Source organism: Python bivittatus, unplaced genomic scaffold (genome assembly GCF_059951505.1).
Source record: "Python bivittatus isolate LINGU-HERP-01145 unplaced genomic scaffold, Pbiv_v1 ctg000330_np1212, whole genome shotgun sequence".
Classification (NCBI taxonomy): domain Eukaryota; kingdom Metazoa; phylum Chordata; class Lepidosauria; order Squamata; family Pythonidae; genus Python; species Python bivittatus.
The window spans coordinates 25218826-25240514 of NW_028277058.1; the positions used below are offsets into that span (position 1 = coordinate 25218826).

At 35.9% G+C, this 21689-nt stretch overlaps 1 protein-coding gene across 1 annotated transcript in view; it reads right to left on the reverse strand.

The window, feature by feature from the left end:
• The window catches only part of PPFIA2 (PPFI scaffold protein A2), a 207179-nt gene that overhangs the window by 11230 nt on the left and 174260 nt on the right, over positions 1 to 21689 (reverse strand). The window contains exons 20-22 of the mRNA XM_088141851.1: positions 19334 to 19427; positions 4124 to 4205; positions 2487 to 2687 (exon numbers count right to left, since the gene is read on the reverse strand). Of these exons, the coding sequence (XP_087997977.1) occupies positions 2487 to 2687; positions 4124 to 4205; positions 19334 to 19427 (377 nt within the window). The remainder of the gene's footprint in view (positions 1 to 2486; positions 2688 to 4123; positions 4206 to 19333; positions 19428 to 21689) is intronic.

The window sequence follows — 21689 nt, forward strand, 5'->3', positions numbered from 1 at the left end:
AGCTAGGACATAAAATAGGTAGCAGAAGAGAAAAACAAAAGAGAAGATAGGGAATACAATATGCCTTGGTCACTATAACTAGCAACCCTGGTGGCCAGTACATCTTGCAAACCCATCCATCAACTTTGTGACCCACAAAGAAATTGGGCGCAGAAACCATGGTTCACTGATGTTGAAATCTGACATTGCTGAATTTATACCTGCTGGATTAGGCTAATAAGTTAGTGGTTCAACAAGTAGGAGGAACCCAGCTATTGTTTTAGCTTCTTGTGAACCAGGCCATCACACTGTTCAGGCATAAGAATCATTTATGAACATGAAAATTGTGTTTTATTACTTAGTTCTTTAGGGCTCATGGTCTTTATGATTCCAGTTGAAGAGGGTTAGATGAAGAAAGTCTGTCAATGCTATTGTGGGACCTATTCTGAACTCTTTTGTCTTTTGTAATTCTGTTTCTCCCTATTTTCTTCTCAAACTGTACTATCATTCTAACACTTCATGTTTATTGTCTCTCATTCCTTCCAACTTAACTTAGTTGCTGTTTTATTTTACTTCTGCCTACATACGTTCTCTAGCTCCCCACCTCCTCAAATGTGGGATTCTTTTTTTATGAGTCTTTCTTTCTTTTCTCTTATGCTCTTATCTTTCTTCCTATCTTCTGCTATTATTTCAACCATTCATCACATAGTTTCTCTCTCTTCCTCATTCTGCCATAGAATAAACATTCTGATGTAAGATGACATTCCATTGCATCTCAGGTACCAAATATTTGCTTTTGATAATTGTTGCTGCACTCCTCTGGTGGCCTCTACTATTATCTGACCTCTTAATGTTCTTTGTGGATAATCCACCATGGTATCATACCACTATCATACTTTTGTCTAATTCTACCCTACCATTTGTCTCCTAATCTATCCTGATCTACAAGATATTCTTATATGATGCTGCAAACACTCCTGGGCCTGTCTCCATATTCTTCTACTTCTTTTGGTGCTATGTCACTATTAATGGATTTCAGTAACATCTAAGACTGCCTGCTCACTTGCCTGACAACTTAGATCAGGAACTGTTTTTCTATCCATTCTGGGCACAGTAAAACAAAAGGTCACTGATTCTAGTCACTTCAACAAGAAAACTGAAATAAACACTGTGCCCATTCACTGCTACTGGATAATGAATGTGTCTCCCCCGTTAGTATTGCCTACTTAAAGACACACTGACCATTAAGATTTCATGCTGACCCTGACCATGTCATACTGGATTCATGAAGTGCCAATTATGTCCAAGAGAAAAAATCTGTTTCAACAGAGATTTATTCCGTTCTATTTTTCCATCAGTTCAAGTACATGTTTCAGCTGTACTCAAGCAGGCACTTTAGAATGCATAAATATTGCCCTCTGGTTCCTGCCAGTTAGCAGTGACAGTATTGTTCTACTTCTTGTCTGTCATTTTTTAAATGAATAAATACTTTTGAAGTGATAACAGCCATAACTGAGGACTATGAAAACCTTGGTGAACCATCTTAAGGATTCGAGTTATCAGAGAAAAATAGAGAATGAAAGCTAAAACTATCTCCTCACACAGCTTCAGGGTGATAGTTATTCTCATATCACAATGTTTTTCCATCTTCTTTCATGATTAGTCCAGTTAGTTTAATGTAAATTTTACCTAAGGTACAGGGAAACATTATTAAAGATTTAAAAAAATTAAAAGGAAAAAGATAAAGAACATTTGACCTGAAGTCCTAACCTGGTCTACCAAGCTGGCCTATCTGGCTTCTGCATTCTAAAGTGATCCCCTTACTAACTCTCAAATGCCCCTCCTCATGATGTCCCTCATTTTGATGGCTGTACACTCTCTGTAATCCAGGAAAGTAGAGAGTGGATCAGTTGCTCCAGGAGATTTCCCATATTTTCCCTGATCAGGAAAGGAATTGAGAAGCTGCTGGAAATTTAGCTGCCATGGGTTTTCACCCATCAGGAAAAGCACATAGCAGCCATATTAGTCCTTGAGGAAATGCAAAGGAGTGATAGTTCGCGGCTTCAGTGGAGCATTTTTCTCTGTATAGAAGGAAAAGACTGCCTTCTGCTAACTCCATAGAAAAATGGATAATATCAAGATGACTTTTTTGACAGACGTTAAATTTCTATTAACCCCACACTCTAATGTTACCAAGTTTGCCCAATTGGCACCTGAATCTAACTCCTGGAGTAGAACTGTTCACCCTCCTAAAACAGAAGACAAGCCATGCTGAGAAAGGATATATTTATCATTTCCTATCACCTAGAATGGCTAAACAGGGCTGTCTTCTTCAGGAGTCACTGAATACCTACCTGTTGCTGGAGAATACAAGCAGGAGTAAGCTACTGTCTTCTTCATTGCCTGGCTTCCCAAAGGCATCTACTAGGATATGTACTGAACAGAATCCGAGACTAAATGGCCTTTTGACTGATCCAGCAGAATTCTTTTTATGCTCTGTGACTCACCGTTCTAGAAGTTGGAGGGGCTGATGGGCTTGTGAGTGACACCATCTCCTGGATTGCCAGACGGAGCTTCAGGCGATGGAGAGGATTGCTGATTCCAATTTCTCTCTGGATTTCAGTATCTGACAGCGCAGACATAATGGCACCACTTTTCACATTTGCACGGCAAGCAGCAACGTACCATGCAGGCATGCCTAGCCACAGCTGTTGGGGATGGAGAATCAGTAGTTAACAGTGTTGTCAAAACTTGGCCACTTTAAGATGAGTGGACTTCAACTCCCAGAATTCCCCAGCCAGCCATGCTGGCTGGGGAATTCTGGGAGTTGAAGTCCACTCATCTTAAAGTGGCCAAGTTTCGACAACACTGGTAGTTAAGATCAACAGGGCCTCTTCTTGTTATCAAAGGCTCAGGGCTGAATTAAACTGGGAGTGTGCATTGAAATACACATGCTTGCAATGACTGGGTGACCCAACTTCAGGCTTTCATATTTGGGTTTAGAAGGCAGTGCACCATTCTGACATTAGATTTCTTACAATGTTTTTCTTTTTAAAAAATATTAAACAACCCACATCTTTCCCCCAAAATATAGGAATATAATGATGTCATCCCATAATCACCCTTGGTTCCATTGTGACATCTTCATTACCAGAAAAGTAATCTTTCTAAAAATAACAAAATAATCCTGACAGGAATGATGAACAGCTATGAACTAATGCAAAGAAGGTGCAATTTTTAAAAAACTGCCTTTCATGTTGAAAGCCATCATGAAAAATGCCTGCCTTCTGCCTAATTTAATGTACTTTAGTTAATAATTATTCTGATTAAATTACAACATTATAATTATCTGGGAATTCAGCAACTGCTCAGTCTTGGAACAAATCCGGCCTTTTAGTCTACAATCTAGAAGACACAGTAGAGTGTCTATGTCAATCAAAATGGTCTGTGTTCGGTCACCTTCTTAAAGTGAATTTAGATATTATAGAATCCCAAGACTACCTGCTTCCATATAACATCCATGTATGAATTAATAAAGTAGCCTAGATTTTCTCAGCCTCATTATCTCCAGGTCTACCATTCTAAGAACTGCAGATCCAAACATAGAAAATACCGGGTTATAAAAAAGGAGAACTAAGCTTTCCTCAATATGGAATGTAATCTGTCCGGTTATATGGGATATGGGCACACGCAAACCTATTTTATCAATGTGTCCCAATTTCTGTTTGTCCTTTTCCTCCCATGGCAATGGATAACTATGAGGAGAGGCTTATAGAATATTTTTTGCTTTCCCTGATGAATCTATTTCTGTGTCTATCTTAAAAATGAGTAAGAGTAAGAGCCAGTTTGGTGTAGTGGTTAAGGCATCAGGCTAGAAACCAGGAGACTGTGAGTTCTAGTCCTGCCTTAGGCACAAAGCCAACTGGGTGACTTTGGGCCAGTCCCTCTCTCTCAGCCCTAGGAAGCAGGCTATGGCAAACCACTTCTGAAATCTTGCCATGAAAACTGCAAGGCCTAGTCCAGGCAGTTGCTAGGAGCCAACACTGCCTCGAAGGCACCCCCCAAAAAAAAATGTAAGAGAAAGTTTGAATAGCAAATAAAATCAGGTATACTAATATTTTTAGAAGGTTTTTCTAAAGCTTACCTCTAGCCAGGCAACTACTGTGGGCCCATCCCACTGTGCAAAGGGTAACCCCTTCCTCCGAGCTTCCTCTAGAAGTTCATGCCTAAAAGTGCATTACAGATTGTTAAAGCAGGGACTAATACTTAGCAACACCACAAATGGAATTCAGTTTGGATGAAATACAATTGTAATGTACCATGTCACCCATTAGAGTTTTTCACTTGTTTACTGTAGTCTTTGAAGTTTAGAAAGCCCCCCTTTTTTTGTTCCCCGCTTTGCAAGAGTATTTACCTTCCTTGGAGAAACATTTTCTTGTTTCCACAGATGCAATTCATCTTGGCCCATTTAAAATAACAACAAACCAATTTTCCTAACTTCATATTCCAGTCTTTCTCAAACTGGTTTATGAAACAATAATCATTCTATTTTGTTAGAAGCTGTTAATATTTGGAAACACCCCAAAATATGCCCTAATCATAAAGTAGAAAATAATCAGACTTTAATATAAGAAAATGCCCAGGTTGTTTAACAAACAAGATTTTTACAGCCTGTTAAACATGTGTCAGCTGTAGTCTTCCACATTAGGCTATCTGCAAAAACCTAGCTATAATTGATTTTCATTTTCAAAGACATATTTTTTTAAAAAGCAAAAGTTTCCTATATCTTAGCAAAAGTATGATTTGTCAAGCAGCTTGTAATTTGATATGGCTGTGAACCTGCAAGTGTAAGTAAGTGTAAGTATACACTGGAGATGTGTATCCTGTGGCCCTCGAGACATTGGTGGACTTCAGCTCCAGCCCTGTGATGCCCTGTGATGAAAGATACTAGGTCTTGTAAATGGGCAAGATATGCAGGGCCATTAGTTGCTATAAATCTTCCTACTTCTGAAATGGTTTCTGCAGAGGTGAAAAGTGATCACATCATCTAGGTGGCTCAAGATATTCTACCACAACTTTCTGATAGCTAGCTTTCTTTACAACACTCGTATATTTCTCACTTAGAATAATAAGAAACTTACAGTTTTCAACAATCATAGTGAGTTTACTCTCTCTTACTGCAACCCTGTAAGATACACTCCAGTGTCCAGTGGCCTCCCTGCTCACAACCTTCCACAGCAGCTTTCTGGGAGATTAAGGCAGTTTCAGAAAGGAGAAAGAAATATGCATGCAATCCTGGCTTTTGTTTGATATTGTTAAACAGAGTAGCAGAGCACAAGACTCAGCTCAGTCTCCTGCTAATAATGATTCTCAAAGATATCTAATCTTATTTGCAAATTGAAATTTATGATTATATGTGAAGGCAGGAAAAGCTTGGAAAAATCTATCATTCCCTTAGGATGGTTAAGAGATAAACGCTGAAAAGTTAATTTACCACTACTGTTTTTTTTTCTCCAGTATTTCCGATTGACATAAATTTAATTCCAAAAAATTAAAACCAAGCACAATGCATTTTCAATCATCTTAAAGTATTTGGACCTTCTTACAATATGCTTCCCTGACTGTCCCTTCCATTGTATAAGTCACCACATTTAAAAAAAAAATTACAGAAATATTCCAAATTATAACAACATAGGAGCGGTATTATAACTGGCCCAAAGAAAACTCTAAATCCATGGTCTGTAGCTTCCCTGCCATACAGAGCAGATGTGATTGGGGAAGTTTATGGATGGAACTTTACTTGAGAATTGCATTTATAGCATTCTGAGCCCCCAAGTCTACATGGCATCTGCCACCAGTAAAACTCTTGTGACCTGCAGCAGTTCCAATATATTTCAATTGGTCCACATGTTTATAACATATCAGTGGCATACCCGCTAAGGCTATGGATCATTGGTGTACTAATGCAGTATGTGTATAAGGCCAGCACGCACAAACGAATCAGAATAGCAGCTTGGGGAAAGGGAAAACAAACAAAAAGAAGTAGGCTTCGGAAAATATGCAGAACAATTTTGTACTACTAGAAGCCCAAGTCTCTCTCTTTCTAGCAATGGGATAAAAATTGGTGCAGCGAGATGGGAGGCCATATACATTGTTTAAATAAAAAAATAATAATAAAAGATGGATTAAGATTTAAAAAAGATCTCTGATTTTTGTTTTAACGTTCCAACACATGACATAATATGGTGAGACAACAAATTTCCCCATTGAATACCTTTTCTCATTGTTTTTTCAGATGATTCATTCAATAATTCATTCATTCAATTTCTATTTTTGGTCAGCTCAAGGCGGTATAAGTTAAACTAAGATTTCGTCAGGACCAGTAATGGTTTTGCCTCCCATTAGACGAGAGCAGCCACATGCATAGCTGTTTTGGGGACTCATGAAGGCTGATACTTATGGGAGTTACTGCTTTATTTTTATGCCAAGAGGTGCTTGTGGGATTTTCTGCCTCAGGTGTCAAAATTATGGCCAGCTTTGCTTGTTTATATATCTTGAGAAAATGTAAGGGAGATTTTCTGTTCTGCATCAGGCAGCAAAATATCTTAGGCTAGGTTTACCTGTACTCCATACTTAGCATGGAGACAGATACTTGGCATGCACACACACATATGTGTGTGTGTGTGTATGTATATCTATATCTGTATCTATATATGTATAAAAGCTTTTGTGCCTTAAGCCAGAGTTTCTCAACTTGGTTAACTTCAACTTTTACAGTTCCCAACCAACTTGGGGCACGTTGCCTTACAGTGATCATTTGAACAATATACAATTGAGTTTGAAATTTTTCATAGATTTCCTAGAATCGGAATAGGACACCTATTACTGCACTGTGCAACTAAAGCCTCATAATTAATCTTAGCCATTCGATAGTATATTCATAAATATTTGAAAATTGTAAAGCTCATTAATAGTAAGGTATAGTGGATTTCATCTGCAAATTCAGATGTTTCGAAAACTGTCAATATTAGTTTGTTTGCCATGGAATGTCAAGCATATTCTCTTGTGATGTTAGATGAGAGTAGATACTGTTACTTTATTTTGAAGACTCAATCCAGTTCAGATGTAGATATGAAAGATAACCTGAATATGGAGTTTATAATAAGTTTTCTTCTAAATATTATAGGAATGTGGCCTAATTTAGCACATAAAACATTAATTCAGTGAACTTAATTTATACAATAATATACATATTTATTTTAGAAAAGAGATTCTAATCCAGAGTGCCAATGATGAAAGGTGGAATCCAACAGGAAAGTTCTACCCTTTTCAGGAATGTTAAACTAGATCAGCTTTCCCAACTTGGCATTTGCCTGATGTACTGAAATATAACTTCCATCCTCCTTAGTCAGCATGGCCAATGGCTGTAGTCCAAAACTCTTGGAGGACACCAGATTGGAGAAAGCTGGTCTAGATGAAAACTGAAATTCAATCTAGAGTATAGGAGAAAAAATAAAAATCAGATTAGTCAGCTGCTTATAATTTTATTTAATAGTGAAAGGTAAGAATGAAATCAAGATTTCAGTTTAGAATAATGATAAATCTTATCTATGTTTTTGTGTAATTTTAATTTTTTAAAATACTTTTTGGTTTCACATAGTGCAGTGTCAGCAAACTGAATCCACCACTTATGTAATTTTTTTTTAAAAAAAAAACAAATGTTAAAGCCAAATTCTGATAGGATAAAAAGTATGAAAAGCAAAACAAAAATTAGTTTAAATGGATTATTTAGATCTAATGACAAAAAATTTAATATACTTTCTAATGACAAAATTTAATATACTTTCAGTAAAAGCTCAGCTTGCTAAAATAATGCTGTCATTACTATGTTTAAATGAATGTATGTTGAGCATAATGAGCATTATCACTTTCTTAAACATCAATATTGTGCAAATGCAAACATAGTTTAGAATGCCAGGTAGTTAATATTCAACATCTATAAGGAATAATGTCACTAATATACCACCATTATGACGAATCAATCAAACTGACTAATGCATAAACTCATAATCTTATTGTAAGCATGGTGAAAACAATTACCGACATTTGGAGACTTAAGGTACATTAAAACTGTAATATATATACAGTGTGTGTGTGCGTGTGTGTGTATGTGTGTATACATATACATATACATATATTCATTCATTCATTCATTCATTCATTCATTCATTCATTCATTCATTCATTCATTCATACATTCATTCAACTGAAGCTGGAATAGTAATACCTTTTCTTCAAAAATTTTAAATGAATATTCTGACTTTCAGCAACAGGATTTTTTGTAAACCTCCAAAACTCATCTATATTTCAATAAATCATTCTACTCACTTTATATTGATACTTACAAGTACCTTTGTTTTCCTTCTAGATTTTCAGATTGTTTACAAGATAAAAACAGTGCAAGCCTGTGCACATTGACTAGGAATGAGGCCTGTTTATGTCAGTGAGTTTTTCATCTAAGTAAGTAAGCTAGCTTTGCATTTTACTATTTTTAGTTAAAATCTAAAGAGCAATAAAACATATTTTCAAATTTGCAAATTAACTGAATTGGTAAGAGATGAAATCAAAAGTGAAAAAATCAATACAAAATATTGTTGTTCTATATACTGCTCATATAGAACAAGTAAATGAATCAAATGATTGAGTGAAATCTAAGTCATATATAGTAGGTTTCGAACATTTTAATAATTTATTTAAACACATTTAGAATTTCACTCAGTTCATTTAAAAATCAATTGGTATATCCATAGACTAAAAACGAACCTTGAAACAGTGTCAAATGTTGCCAATTTAGAATATTCTAATATTCAATTTTAGTTCAATTCTCAGATAAGATTATCAATTCAAAATAGTTAGAAATAAATAAATAAATAAATAAATAAATAAATAAAATGAAATAGAAGAGGAAATTTAAGCATGGTGCTGAAAATGAATATGATCAGCAACCATTGTGGTTTAACTTACCCTGATGTGCTTTTCATGAGATGGAGAGAGATGGATGGAAAAGAAAAGCACATAAATATTAATGAATATATGTCAATTCATAAAATAAATCATATGATAGAGTAAGAAAATTAAAAAGCAGCATAATAAATAAGATTAAAATGAATAAAACTCATCTTTCTCTCCTGAAACAGAATACAAGCAGTAATTATTTAAAAATATAATATCTCCTTGATAAACAAATACAAATCATCTAATTTAATTCTGAATTGAAGGCACTGAATGTAGAAAAGAGAAAAATAATTACAACAGACAAAACCTCAGTTCACAATTAAGCATTTGTCTTTCCTTAGGTTAAGATTTGCAACAGTTCCCTGAAACATTATTTTAAACATTTATTTTTCAACTTGTCATTAATAGAAAATTCTTGCTTTGTACTTTGCCCTAAAGATGAATATTTATTGTTTTTTCTTATGTATGTATTGCTTTCCAGTGAGAAGCAAATTGGTATATAAACCAGGAGGAGGAAGTAGTATTTTGGCAAAATAATAGATATTTCTGGATTTCCCTAAGCATCGAAACAATATCCTAGCAGACATTTTATGAACCAGCTATCATTGGCACATTTCTCAGCTCCCACTGAGATTCGCAATCACCACTGGGGGTAGATCTGGCTCACTTGTGCACTGCACCAGTTCAAAAGTAGTCCCAGGCCGGTTCTTGCACTGTCAGTAAAAACCAAGATAAGCACAAATGTGACCCCTGGAAAAAGAAAGGACAGATGAAAATAGACCAGTCTGCTTAGAAGTGTATGTTTGTGGGCGGGGGTGGGGGGCAAATATTCTGCTGTGTAGGACAGGAAGAAAATAGGGCTATATCTTGAATTGTTGCAATTGTGGAAATTCTTTTTGTTCTGCAACAAAGGAGCCACTGGACAATACCCACACACTTCCTTACTGTCCAGCCTCTCACAAACTGCAGTACAAATGTATACCCCTTTAATAACTCAATACCCAAGCTGCATTGTCTTTTACCTTAATTATCTTTTAGCTGATCAGAGTGATGTACTCTCTTATAATGTCATCAATTTATTTTTAATAGCCAGCAAGATTCAGCAGAACCTCTCTAGGAACGATTTGATTAAACTTGCTCCAGCTTTAGTAATAACAATAACTGCTATCTATTTCAAACTGTTTATGATGGCTTCTTCACTGAAACCTTAATGCTAAAAGCCTCAGTGTTCAAAATGATTTATTTGAACTAAGAAAGTTTCTCTCATTTTTGTGCTGCTTGTGTTCAGCTTATATTTTAAAAATTCCATCTCCTAAAATTTATCTCATTTTATTTTTTAATGATACTTTATTTCTATTTTTTATGTTATAACTGAAATAAAGTATTTTAATTTACCAGTACTTCAGCCAATTTATTTCTGGCTTAGGTACAGTCTAACTCACATTTTTTAAATTTTATTTTTTGCAACGGTGAAGCTCTGAAGAATTTGTGGGAGGTCTGTTCCTCACTTGATGGAACTCTCACCTCTTGGATCATCCTAACAAGTGAAATTCTGGCATGACATCAGATGAAATTAACAAGAATCCTATCTATTTCACCTTTTCTTTAGTAGGGACTATCAGGCATGCAAAATCCCTGGTTGCATTTTCCCCCAATTTCTTTTCCTCATTTCAATTGCCCTTGAAGCCTATAGCCATGGTTAGAGTGATTAGAAAAGTGCCTGGTTGTAAAGTAGAAGACATGGTTTCATGCAACCTTCACCTCCAGCAGGATAGGACAAGGAGGAATGATGGCTTGGTAGCCAAGTGGCTTCAGCCTGATACAGACATTCAGATTTTTATTTGGTTCTTGTTTCTTTTTGGCTCACCAGTAAGTTTCACACACCAATTGATGACGTCTACATATTTTGGCTGTCTTGTGCTTTTCTCCCCCATCAAATCGGTTAGGGTTAGGATTATTGATCAATGCTGGCTGGGTAATTCTGGGAGTTGAAGCCCACACATCTTAAAGTTGCCATGGTTGAGAAACACTGTTCTAAGTATTAGCACACTTAAAGAAGACTCTGACTTGAACATATCTTATGGGGAGGGGGTTGGGGGGAAGGTAAGGCAAGATCAACATACCAAATGTTTCAAAACCTACCCATGTGTTTAGAAAAGTTATACTTTTCTTTTAAAAAAATCTATAAATAACCTGTCCCAAAGGGCTTATTATGTTTACCTAGCTGAACGAAGATAAGTATCTCTTTTGGAGAGGAGGTAGGCCATTATGGAGGGGTATAGAGGTATCTGGGGGTGAGGGGCTCAAAATAGGCAAGATGACTTCATGATCAAAGCCCTGCCTGCTTCTACATGCCTGCAAAGTCAACACAGTACAAAGAGTGGAGCTTCTACTGTATGGTCACATCTACCATATTGACCTTCTGACCCCCCACCCCACCCGCAGATGCCCCTATCATTCCAGCACTGTTGCAAACAATATTCTACTGCAATGTTTCTCAACCTTGGCAACTTTAAGATGTGTGGACTTCAGCTCCCAGAAATCCCCAGCCAGCATGGGAATTCTGGGAGTTGAAGTCCATATGTCTTAAAGTTGCCAAGGTTGAGAAACACTACTCCACTGAGTGTGCCTTGTGTGTTCAGGATAGAAGAGTATCAACCTAATGATTCTAATGATTATTACACAATTAAGAAACAAATAAAATTTCATATCCTAACCAGTTTTAACAAACACTGATTATTAAAAAGAATTAAAGAGATAGTAAAAGTGTAATTATTCTTCAGGGCTGAACAAAAATAAACTCTACTGGTGCTGCAAATGGATTATTGCAGCAATAAGAATGAGAGAACATTCAGACTGCTCATTATTATACATAGCTTAATGCAATTACTTAAGATTGCATTTAATTACTAATCTTATTAAAAGCCATATTTTATTTATGACAATGGTAAAATTATTATTTTAGCTAAAGATGAATAGGGTAATCCAGTGTAATTAAAGACTTAACTAAAATTTAAAAAGAGCTCTGACACAATAATAGATGATCCAATTTACTGAAAAGGCCTTTGCACACAAATTGCTCCCTGTGTCTGCACAAAGACGTTGCAGAGGTTAGGTTATAATTCTCCTGCATCTCGCCTTACTCCTAGACTTAGATAGTGTGCTGGGTCCCTCAACCTAGCCCCATTTTGGGAAGAGGTATAGTCCTGGCACTACCTTTTATATAAAGTGATTGATTATGTAAATTGATTGTCACCTTCTATAGATAATCAATTTGGTTACACAGAGGAAGACATTTGGGAGCGGTAAGAGCACTACTTCATTCACAAAGCTATGATTTGAGGCTAAGAAGCTGAATAGTTTTTAAAACTCAGTGACTTTTTTTCCCCTTTAAATTATTATATAAAAAAAAATTAAATAGGCAAAGGAAACTGCAGATTACTTCCTCTCTTATCTGGAAAGAATTTGGTACCTATATCTTACTCAAATTAAATCAATTTAAATCAAAGTTTGTGTATTTCAGGTAATTACACATTTTTTCCCATTTAGCCATGTCTCCATTTCCCCTTCTTACTGCCTATTCTTTGAAGTGCCCACATATTTACACGCTGATACTTCAGCTAGAGAACAAAGAAGTGCTCTATATACAAATCTAAATCTAAGGTTACACTCACCAAATTGTTATTATTAGCTATAAACACTAAGTATATAGTGATACATATACAGTACAAGTGACATATTTAAAGTTTTATTTTGCCAAAACCGGCTTATTTTTCTCAATTATGCCAGTGAAGTATATTCTATCATCAAAATTAATTAGCAATCTAATGTTAAGATTTTAGTTTCCTTGTGAAGAACTATCTTCCTCCTTTTATATGAGTAATTGACCAGAATTAAGGGACGAAGGCTAAGATTATTTCTACTTTATTTCTCCCAAGATTCAACAGTGGGGCCCTCATAGAAATTGCTTGGATAAACAAATAATTTCCTCCTTCTCATATTCCATGTGAACTTAATAGAATGGATAGTCCGTAAAGCTAATGCCAAAAATATATTTGTCTGTAAGATGCCCCAAAGTTTTATATTTCATGAAAATGTTCTACTGATGACAGAATTAGGATAGCACCCTAGGCTATCATGGGAGTTTTGAGAAAGAAAACAGGAGAAAAAAACTATCATCCACATTTCTGAGCAGACCTAGACAAGAAGCCAACTGAATATTTAAGGCATGATGGTTCTTCACTACCACAACTGTTCTTGCACAGACACCCTATGGAAGTTTGGGTGAGTTCAAAGACCAGATATGGGGCTCTCTTCAAAGCTGAGTCAACATGTTACCTACCAGTCCTTCAGCTGGCAAAAAGTATGTTGTCATAAAATTTACTGCCTCCATTCATGATCCCTACTCTGCCAGAGAAATGAGGCTGGCATATGGGGCTGTCCTCATTGATTGCAGGCCAAGTTAAAGAAATAGGTAGATTGTCCTGGCTTCACTTCTTCTTCTACCACACATCACTTGCCAGTGGGAAAAACCAGCATTCATTCTCCATTGTCCAATGGGGTGGGGTGGGTTTAGAGAGATGTTTACAACTGTGGGTTTAGCTACCCATCAAGCTGCCCAGCTATAAGCAGAGGGGGCATGAAGTGACATGAAAGGGAGCTTTTCCAATCTCTCCTCCATGTCACTTGAGCTGTTTCTGGAAACAGGTATAGCACTCTTGAAAAAGTGGTAAGATCATGTTATAAGAAGAAGAGGAAGAGGAAGCAGCAGCAGCAGCAGCCATCTGACAGGTAACAGGTACAGAGGATGACACAGCATGAAGCTGGAGGGAGCAATCCAGCAAGTGAGCTCCATCTTCAAAGGAAAGCAATGTTCAAGGAATCTAGTGTTCAACAAATCCAGTTCTGACCTTGTGGATGGCAATGCTCAGAAATAGCTGTTGGATGGGCCATGGGAAACGTGCACATTAGAATGGGCTTTTGGATTTTGCAGTTGTTATTAGCCCATGTACAATATCAACAGTCATTACCATGTCCCCTGATGCAGTTTTTCTAGTCAGATATTCAGTATTAAGCTTCATGAGGCAGAGATCTGGGACCCAGTGAAAAGATGGGCTCAAGAAAGATTAATTGTATGAACTACGCTCTGTTTTGTTGCATTACAGCTAAATTTATAAGTGATATCATGGCATGCCATGTTCGGATAAAATGCACAAGTAGATCAGTAATTTTTTTTTTTTTTGATATATCAGAAAGCAGCTGTTATGAACAGAGCATCTGTGTTTTCATTAATAATAAAGAAAACAGGAGCAATTGTTGTATAGATAGTCCTCAGTTAAAGACCATCCAATGACCTTTTAAAGTTACGACAGTGCTGAACGAGGAGACTTATTGCCAGTCCTCGAAATTGTGGCTGTCACAATGTCCCTGCAGTTACAGTATGTGATCACAATTCAGGCACTTGGTGACTGGCTCATATTTATGAAGGCCACAGCATCCCGCAGTCACTTGATTACCATTTCTGACCTTTGCTGTTGGCTTTTGACAAGCAATGGAGAAGCTGGCAGGAAATTGCAAGTTGTGGTCATGTGACGGTGCACTTAACGATGTGGGATTTGCTTAATGATCACAACTGGAACTGCCACAACTGCCGTCATAAGTTGGCATGTCACATGAAGTTGTGCTGTATGGCCATGTCACTTAGTGACAGACTTCTCAATCCCAATTATCATTGTTAACAGAGGACTACCTGTATTTAGATAAATATATGTATAAAGAACATCTAAGGGAAAAAAATTCGTCTCTTGAGTGTATTTTCAATGCTTTTGAAATTATATTTTTTTATCGCTGTAAAGGAAAGATCAAGTTGTGCATGAGGTCTGATGGAAAGTTTACAGTCAGGTAAAAGTTGCAATAAGAGCAAAGCATAGCACAGCTAGACTGGGGAGCTGCTTCTGGTTGTTACCTATCAATTTAGAAAGATAACTGATGGGATTTTTTTTTTTTTACTTGCAGTTAGCCTTAGCCCTGAATCAGTTATAGGATGTCAAAAACAACTTAGTGTAGTCCCTTAAGTTAGTACATTCTGTTACCAGAGATCCATTCTGACTGATAACACATTTGAAAAACAAACCAAAGCAAAACCTAAACATCCTTATTGAAAAACAACCCATTATTTCTTGCAGGTTTATGGAAAAATCCCAAACTCATAATCAGAAAGACAAGTTGATATGCCAGGTTCCTTAGTATAGCTGAGCTATAATAAGGCCATGGAACATTTATAGTTGTAAGAGAAGAAGCTCAATCTTCTTTGCTCTTTATTCTCTGCATATCCTCATAGGATTGTCCCTGCTAGTGCTGTTTTTCCTGAGTAATTACTAAGCAATCTGACGTCAGATGCTTATGATGGCTTGGGGATAAAAAAATATATACAAGAAACACTTATCAAAGATTATTTTAGGATGAGATATACCATGCTACAAAGCAGAAATTGGTGATGCTTCCTATTAGTTTAGTAATAGTTCCTGATGTGGCACGTCAATATTTTAGAACAGGGTTCTAAATTCATGAAATTACCAAAATATGAATATTACAAAGATAGCAGTTCACTTGGCATGAACAGAAAACAATTACATGTACAGTCTTCATTTTTTAAAAAATGAAAGCAACTTCCACAGTTATGTATATGAAGAGGATAAGTCAATGACAGTAAATCTAACGTGATCAAATGATCCAAGTTACAACTATAACTGAATATTTCTATTTGATGTATACCTATTGTATAACCCAACGAATATTCATTCAAGAGCAAAATCATCCAGAGCAAATGGTTAATTTGCAGAAAATTAACAGTACAGTTTTCATACTAGATGATCATCAGGTTTTATACTTCTGTGTTTTTATCCAGAAGAGTGCAGATGAGTGGTACCTGATGGCATGGCCAACGACAATGGTATTTTGATTTTCGTCAGCCCCAGTAACCAGCATGATTAATAACAAAAATGTATGGGGTTTATAGTCCAAAACTTATGAAGTACACCTAATTCAATCCATATGCATTTAATCTCCTTGGAATGTTATTTTAATAGGACTAAACAAAGACAATTAACTAGTAGCAAATTATTCCTGGAGGGGGTCCTGGATGCAAATTATTCCTGGATGCAAAATCCATAGAATTCAGACATCCAGGGCTTCTTGTGTGACAGACCTTCTTTTGGCAGTAGGATATATTTAGAAACTAAAACTAAATTCAGAACTAAAACAAACCAACCATGGGGTGCTATTTCTATTCATCTGCTTGACCGATTTTGCAAAGCAGAAGGGTATTTTAAATGTTTCAAAATAATGTGAAACTACTGGGTGTGTGCATGTGTGTCTCTTCATGTATGTGTGTATATGCAGGATGGATAAAGCATTTGATCCTAATGGAAATTATTGTCCATGGACCTAAAAGCACAGGGACAATTTTTGGAATAGCCACATCAGCATTTGTATATATACACAAATGCACTATCAGACTATAAAACTAGCATTTTAAAATAACAACAACAACAACAGTCATTCTATTTCTATTTGGATGGTTGTATTTTTGTGATTTTCTGCAGTAAGAGCTGGAGAAAATCACAAAATACAAAGACCTCCAAATAGAAATAGAACAACAGTGGCAAAAGGAAGCAAAGATAGTACCAATAATAGTAATAGGTGCCTTGGGTGCAATCCCAAAACAACTTGAACACCATCAGCATTGACAAAATCACCATCAGTCAATTGCAAAAGGCAGCTCTACTTGGAACAGCTTATATCCTGCAACAATACACCATTAACACCATCAAACAACAACATCTGCCTATCCCAGGCCCTTGGGAAGGACTCGATAGGTGGATAAAAAAGCAAAATCCAGTCTAAACAACTGGCTGACTGTGTGAATAATAATAATAATAATAATAATAATAATAATAATAATAATAATAATAATATTTCAGACTGACCACATGGAGGTGGAAATAAAGTCAGGAAAAAAAAAAAAAACCTAACAAACAAACCCTGACAAGATTTAAAAAAAAGAAAAACTCATTTCCTGTCTCAGATTTTTATTTAACCTGACCAATGTTTCCTTGCTTCCTTTCATTTGGTCATGATTATTCTGCCTAGCAATGAGCAGTAGGCAAAACTTTCTTGGAGCCTTCTAGTACATTCATATGGTAATTAGAAGTCTTTTCACTACACAGGTTTTCTCTTCCAGAGCTAAGCAATCAATGCAATTAGCAGCAAACAACACAGGAGTATTTTCTAACACTTTATCATGACAAATATATTTTGCAAAACAAGTAATTACACTATTGGAAAGTCAACTGTCTTATATATCATTATAATAAGGATGCCTTTGGGTTTGCTTTGTTAATAAACATGAAACTTACATTCCTTTTGATCTACAAATCTGTTAACTTGAACATTTTTAATTTAAGTAGATTATTAGAAGGAGTCCAGGAAAGCAGCTTACATACTGAGACATAACATATTTTAATTTTAAGCAACTTAAGATGGGATTTCCCTAATACATATATTTTGAATGTAGGAGTTTTTGTGAAATCTGCTGTTCTGTAATCTGTGCAGTTAGGATTGACAGGGTTGGGCTTATTTAATGAGAAAATATGGTAAAGCAAAGAGTTTGACTAAACTTAGTGCCAGGGCCAATGTAGTGGCAAATAGTTTTATTCTCCCTCCCACATAACTTGTTCATTCGTACTCAGCCCAGATTTAGCTCAGAGCACTTCACACAAAGGCAGCTCCGAATAGGCTGAAGTCACCAGATGCTTGAAAGGTGCCACCAAAATCCAGAGATTCCAAGCATTTCTTTCTTAAAGCTCTCGTCAAAGCGATGACCATAATTGATCAAAATCTCATTTACATGCCTTTTTTCCCCCAAGGAATTGTTTGTTGAAAGCTGATAACAGAAAGGGTAATTAGAAAGTGGATAATTAGATACAATTTCCACTAGACTGTTAAGGAAAAGATGCCCCACAATTGCTATCATATTTTAGGAGAAAATTAAATGCTCATTATTGTATCTAAAAAGTCTTTCTGCCAGCAGAAAACAAAAGCAAAACTAAAATCTTTGGGAAAATGTTATCTAAATGATCACAACCTTCTTATAAAGAAATATCAAAATGTATCTAACTACTTAATACAATAACAGTTATATAAAAATATTTAGTGATGCCATTTTTTCACATGACTTTCGCTGGCTGGAGTGTCAGTAGAAACAAAAGAGATCTTACAAAATTTATATCTTCCAACCTTATAAAGAAACAACAGCAGCAAGAAAGAACATTCAGAAGTTACATTTATGATCCATAACAGGGATCTTACATTATTGAGTGTAACAAACTGTTTATCTAATAATACTTCTATATTATTTTCAGAAGAAAATATTTCTGATTGAAATATACTTATTAAATGTATTGCTAATTGTGTCTTGTGGAAATACTGTCTATAACTAAGAAAAAAAACATGCATCTCTTCTCCTGTTGGTATCCTAATTTTAGTGGCTTTTCTGACAGCATGATATAATCCTGTCTGGTACTCCTAATGTTTTCTATATAGTCACAAATCAATTATGCATTTTGATAATGCATTTTGATAATCAGAGTAAAAATGAATACACACTTTGTGGGTTGCTATCTGAGAGCACTACTTCATAATTTTGACAGGCAGAATAATCAAGCTAAACAATGAACAATGTATTTCCAAAATATGTTTCCCCACACATGTACTGAAAACATGGTTCATATGCATGCTACAAGTAAACATTGCCAAATGCTGGAAAGATTTCAGATAAAGCAAGCCTCAAATATTTGAAAGGATCAGCAGAAGTGAGTTTTAAAGATGAATTCCTCCATGGTTTTTCTCCAAAGCTGTTCTTTGTGATTTTACAAAGCATTTATTTTCTTTAGGGAGCATGATAGGTATATAAAAAAATAGTATTTTACCATAACCTTTCTACGACAGTAATGAATTAGGATTTCAAGGAAATGCAGTGGGAGAAAGCATATCATTGTTGAGTAATTCACATATTAAGTTGCCACATAAGAGTGGCAAATTGAATTGAAAATAATTACTACACTCTGGAATATATCTGCATTTTAAAATAGGCTACTGATAGGCAAATCCAAAGAATCCTCCTGCCATATTTCTTTAATGCAATCCTTACAGAGTAATGGAAATTATCTTTTCACTGTGGCTTTTTAAAAATGCAATCAGAATAGGTACTAATAAACTGATCTTTCTTTCCAGCAAGCAAATGTATTTGCTGTTTTATTCAAAGTTCACGCCAACCTACTTTTTCTTTAGCCTTCGGTCTTTCTCTGCCTGTGTTCCAAGTTTGCTTAATCCGAGAGATTCTTGTGCTGCAGCTTCCGTTTCCATATAGCCTCCTGTGTTTAAAAGAGCAAAGAGATTTTCTCCTTTTATTTTTTCTAAAGTTCTATTAGTTTACTAGAAGTGCTTTTAATTTGCTTTCTGAGACCCACACATACAGATAAAAAATAAGGTAATAACCTGAAATCTATGAAAAATACAACTAAAGAACGTAGATTCTAGTAATAACTTTTTAAAGTATCTAATTAAAAGTTATTTTCCCCCTCCATGTTTTTCTGCAAGGAGCAAGATTCAATCTTTTTCTCCTTGGTCAGGATTCCTCATCTCCTAATTTGACTTTCTGAGGAGACAAGATGCCCTTTCAAGCTAAAATGGCTCTTTTTGGCAGAAGAAATACCTAAAATAGCATTGTTTATATCCATTTTCTCCTAAATTGGCCCTTTTACAGGGATCCCTTTGTATGACATCCTAAACCTGTAACTTTGCTGAGATTTTGTTTTGTTTCACTGTGAATTAAGGCACTAAAGGCTCCACTGGATAGGAGGGAGGATAGCTTGATTGTAGGAATGGCCTTCTAGTCAGGTCACTTTTGAAGATAACCCAATGTTTTTTTTTTTTTTAAGAGAGGCATAATTCCTCATGGTGCTTTTTTTCCTCCCCCACCTTTTATATCTGCTCATCCAAATTTTGCAAACAAAACATGCCAAATCAGCTTCCACGAAGCAGGAATGCAAAGGTGATGCATACTGTAAATAGAAATTCTTCATCAACTATTGTCTAATTTCTGAAAGGGAGTTTGGTCTTTCCTGAATAATAAAAACTGTTGGCAAGTACATGCTAGTTCTTTTTTTTTTTTTTTTGGTAGATTGTGTCCAGTACAGATCAAACTCTACCTTAAAGACTGCATCATCATTATATTTGGCTGCACCAACACTTAGGCATGTACATTTAAGATCTATACTTGCTGTGTTATACTTTACCACTGTATTATTTTAAATTAAAAGCAATATTCCATTGTAGCATTTGCAGACATTTTTTTAAAAGATATGTTCGTGTTTTTTTCAGTTTCCAACTGGAAAAAAATGGTTTTTGCTCATATCCATTTTGAACAGTTTTATAAATTATTTGAAATTAAGGAAATAACTGTATATTATAGATGAACAACATGTATAGTAAATGAAACAATCCAAGAAAGAGACATTAAAATGTTTCTAGAAATAGGCTAAGGTACTGCAAAAAAAGATAGACAAACATGATTAATGAAAAATAGTGGTTCAAATATAGGAGAAATATGGAGAAGTATGGAGAAGAATAGTGAAGGGGGCTGGTATAAACCAGATTTATTTAGACTTCCTTTTTTGGGGGTGGGGCTTTAATATTTTTTTCTTATTTCTCCTTAATCTTTTTCTCATGCTCTGCATAATATTGTGTACTCCAAAAGGGAACATAATGGCTATGTATATATGTATGGCTGTTAAGACATATAAAGCAAAGTCATTTTGCAAATAATTTAACAATAAGCAATACTAAAAGATTTCCTAAATAACAAGATACAATTTCTGATTTTGTCTTACCGCTCACTGAGGAAGAAAGGTGGAGTGGGACTGATCCTGCCATTGCTGGTCCACAGAATCAGAAAGTGGGCCTGCAGCTGCAGTGAAGGGATGGCATTGAAGGGCAAACAGGATTGTGATCAGATGGTATTTAGTTTAGCACTGCCTGCCATCCTGTCATGTGATCACCCAGACAGACAAGCTGTACTTGGAGATGATAAGGTTGGTTTGGGAAAATCATGGGGAGCGGAAAGAGTAAGCAATTTCTTGCACAAAGAGTTTCCCACAAGGGGTGTGGGGAGAGAAAGGAAGTGAAGAACAGGCTGATTAGCTGGCAGGAAGAAAGAGCTGGAGTTTTGGAGAAAAAGAAGATGGATACAGAACTGAGAAATATTTAGATAGTTTTGGCAGTTGAAGATTAATGGTTTGACAGTAGATCATGATCACTGAAGTGTTCCAGGGTGAAAGCAGGATAATTAAAAATGGGGGAGGACCAGACTGTGAGAGATTATGACTACCAAATCACAGAAAGAAGAGCAAAGGAAGAAAGAAGCTCAACATGCCTCTAAAGGTAACTGATTAATTCCGGATGGGGGAGATTAGGAGTAGCCACACAGACAGCTATAGGCCTAATTGCCTCATTAGGCAAGGGAATCTTTAACCTCAGAATGCTAGAGCAAGCAGCAGGTCCATTTCCTGTTGATTTTACTTCATACCATAATCCTTATAGCCAAAACTGTAAGAGAGAGCTGGGAGGAAGAGATC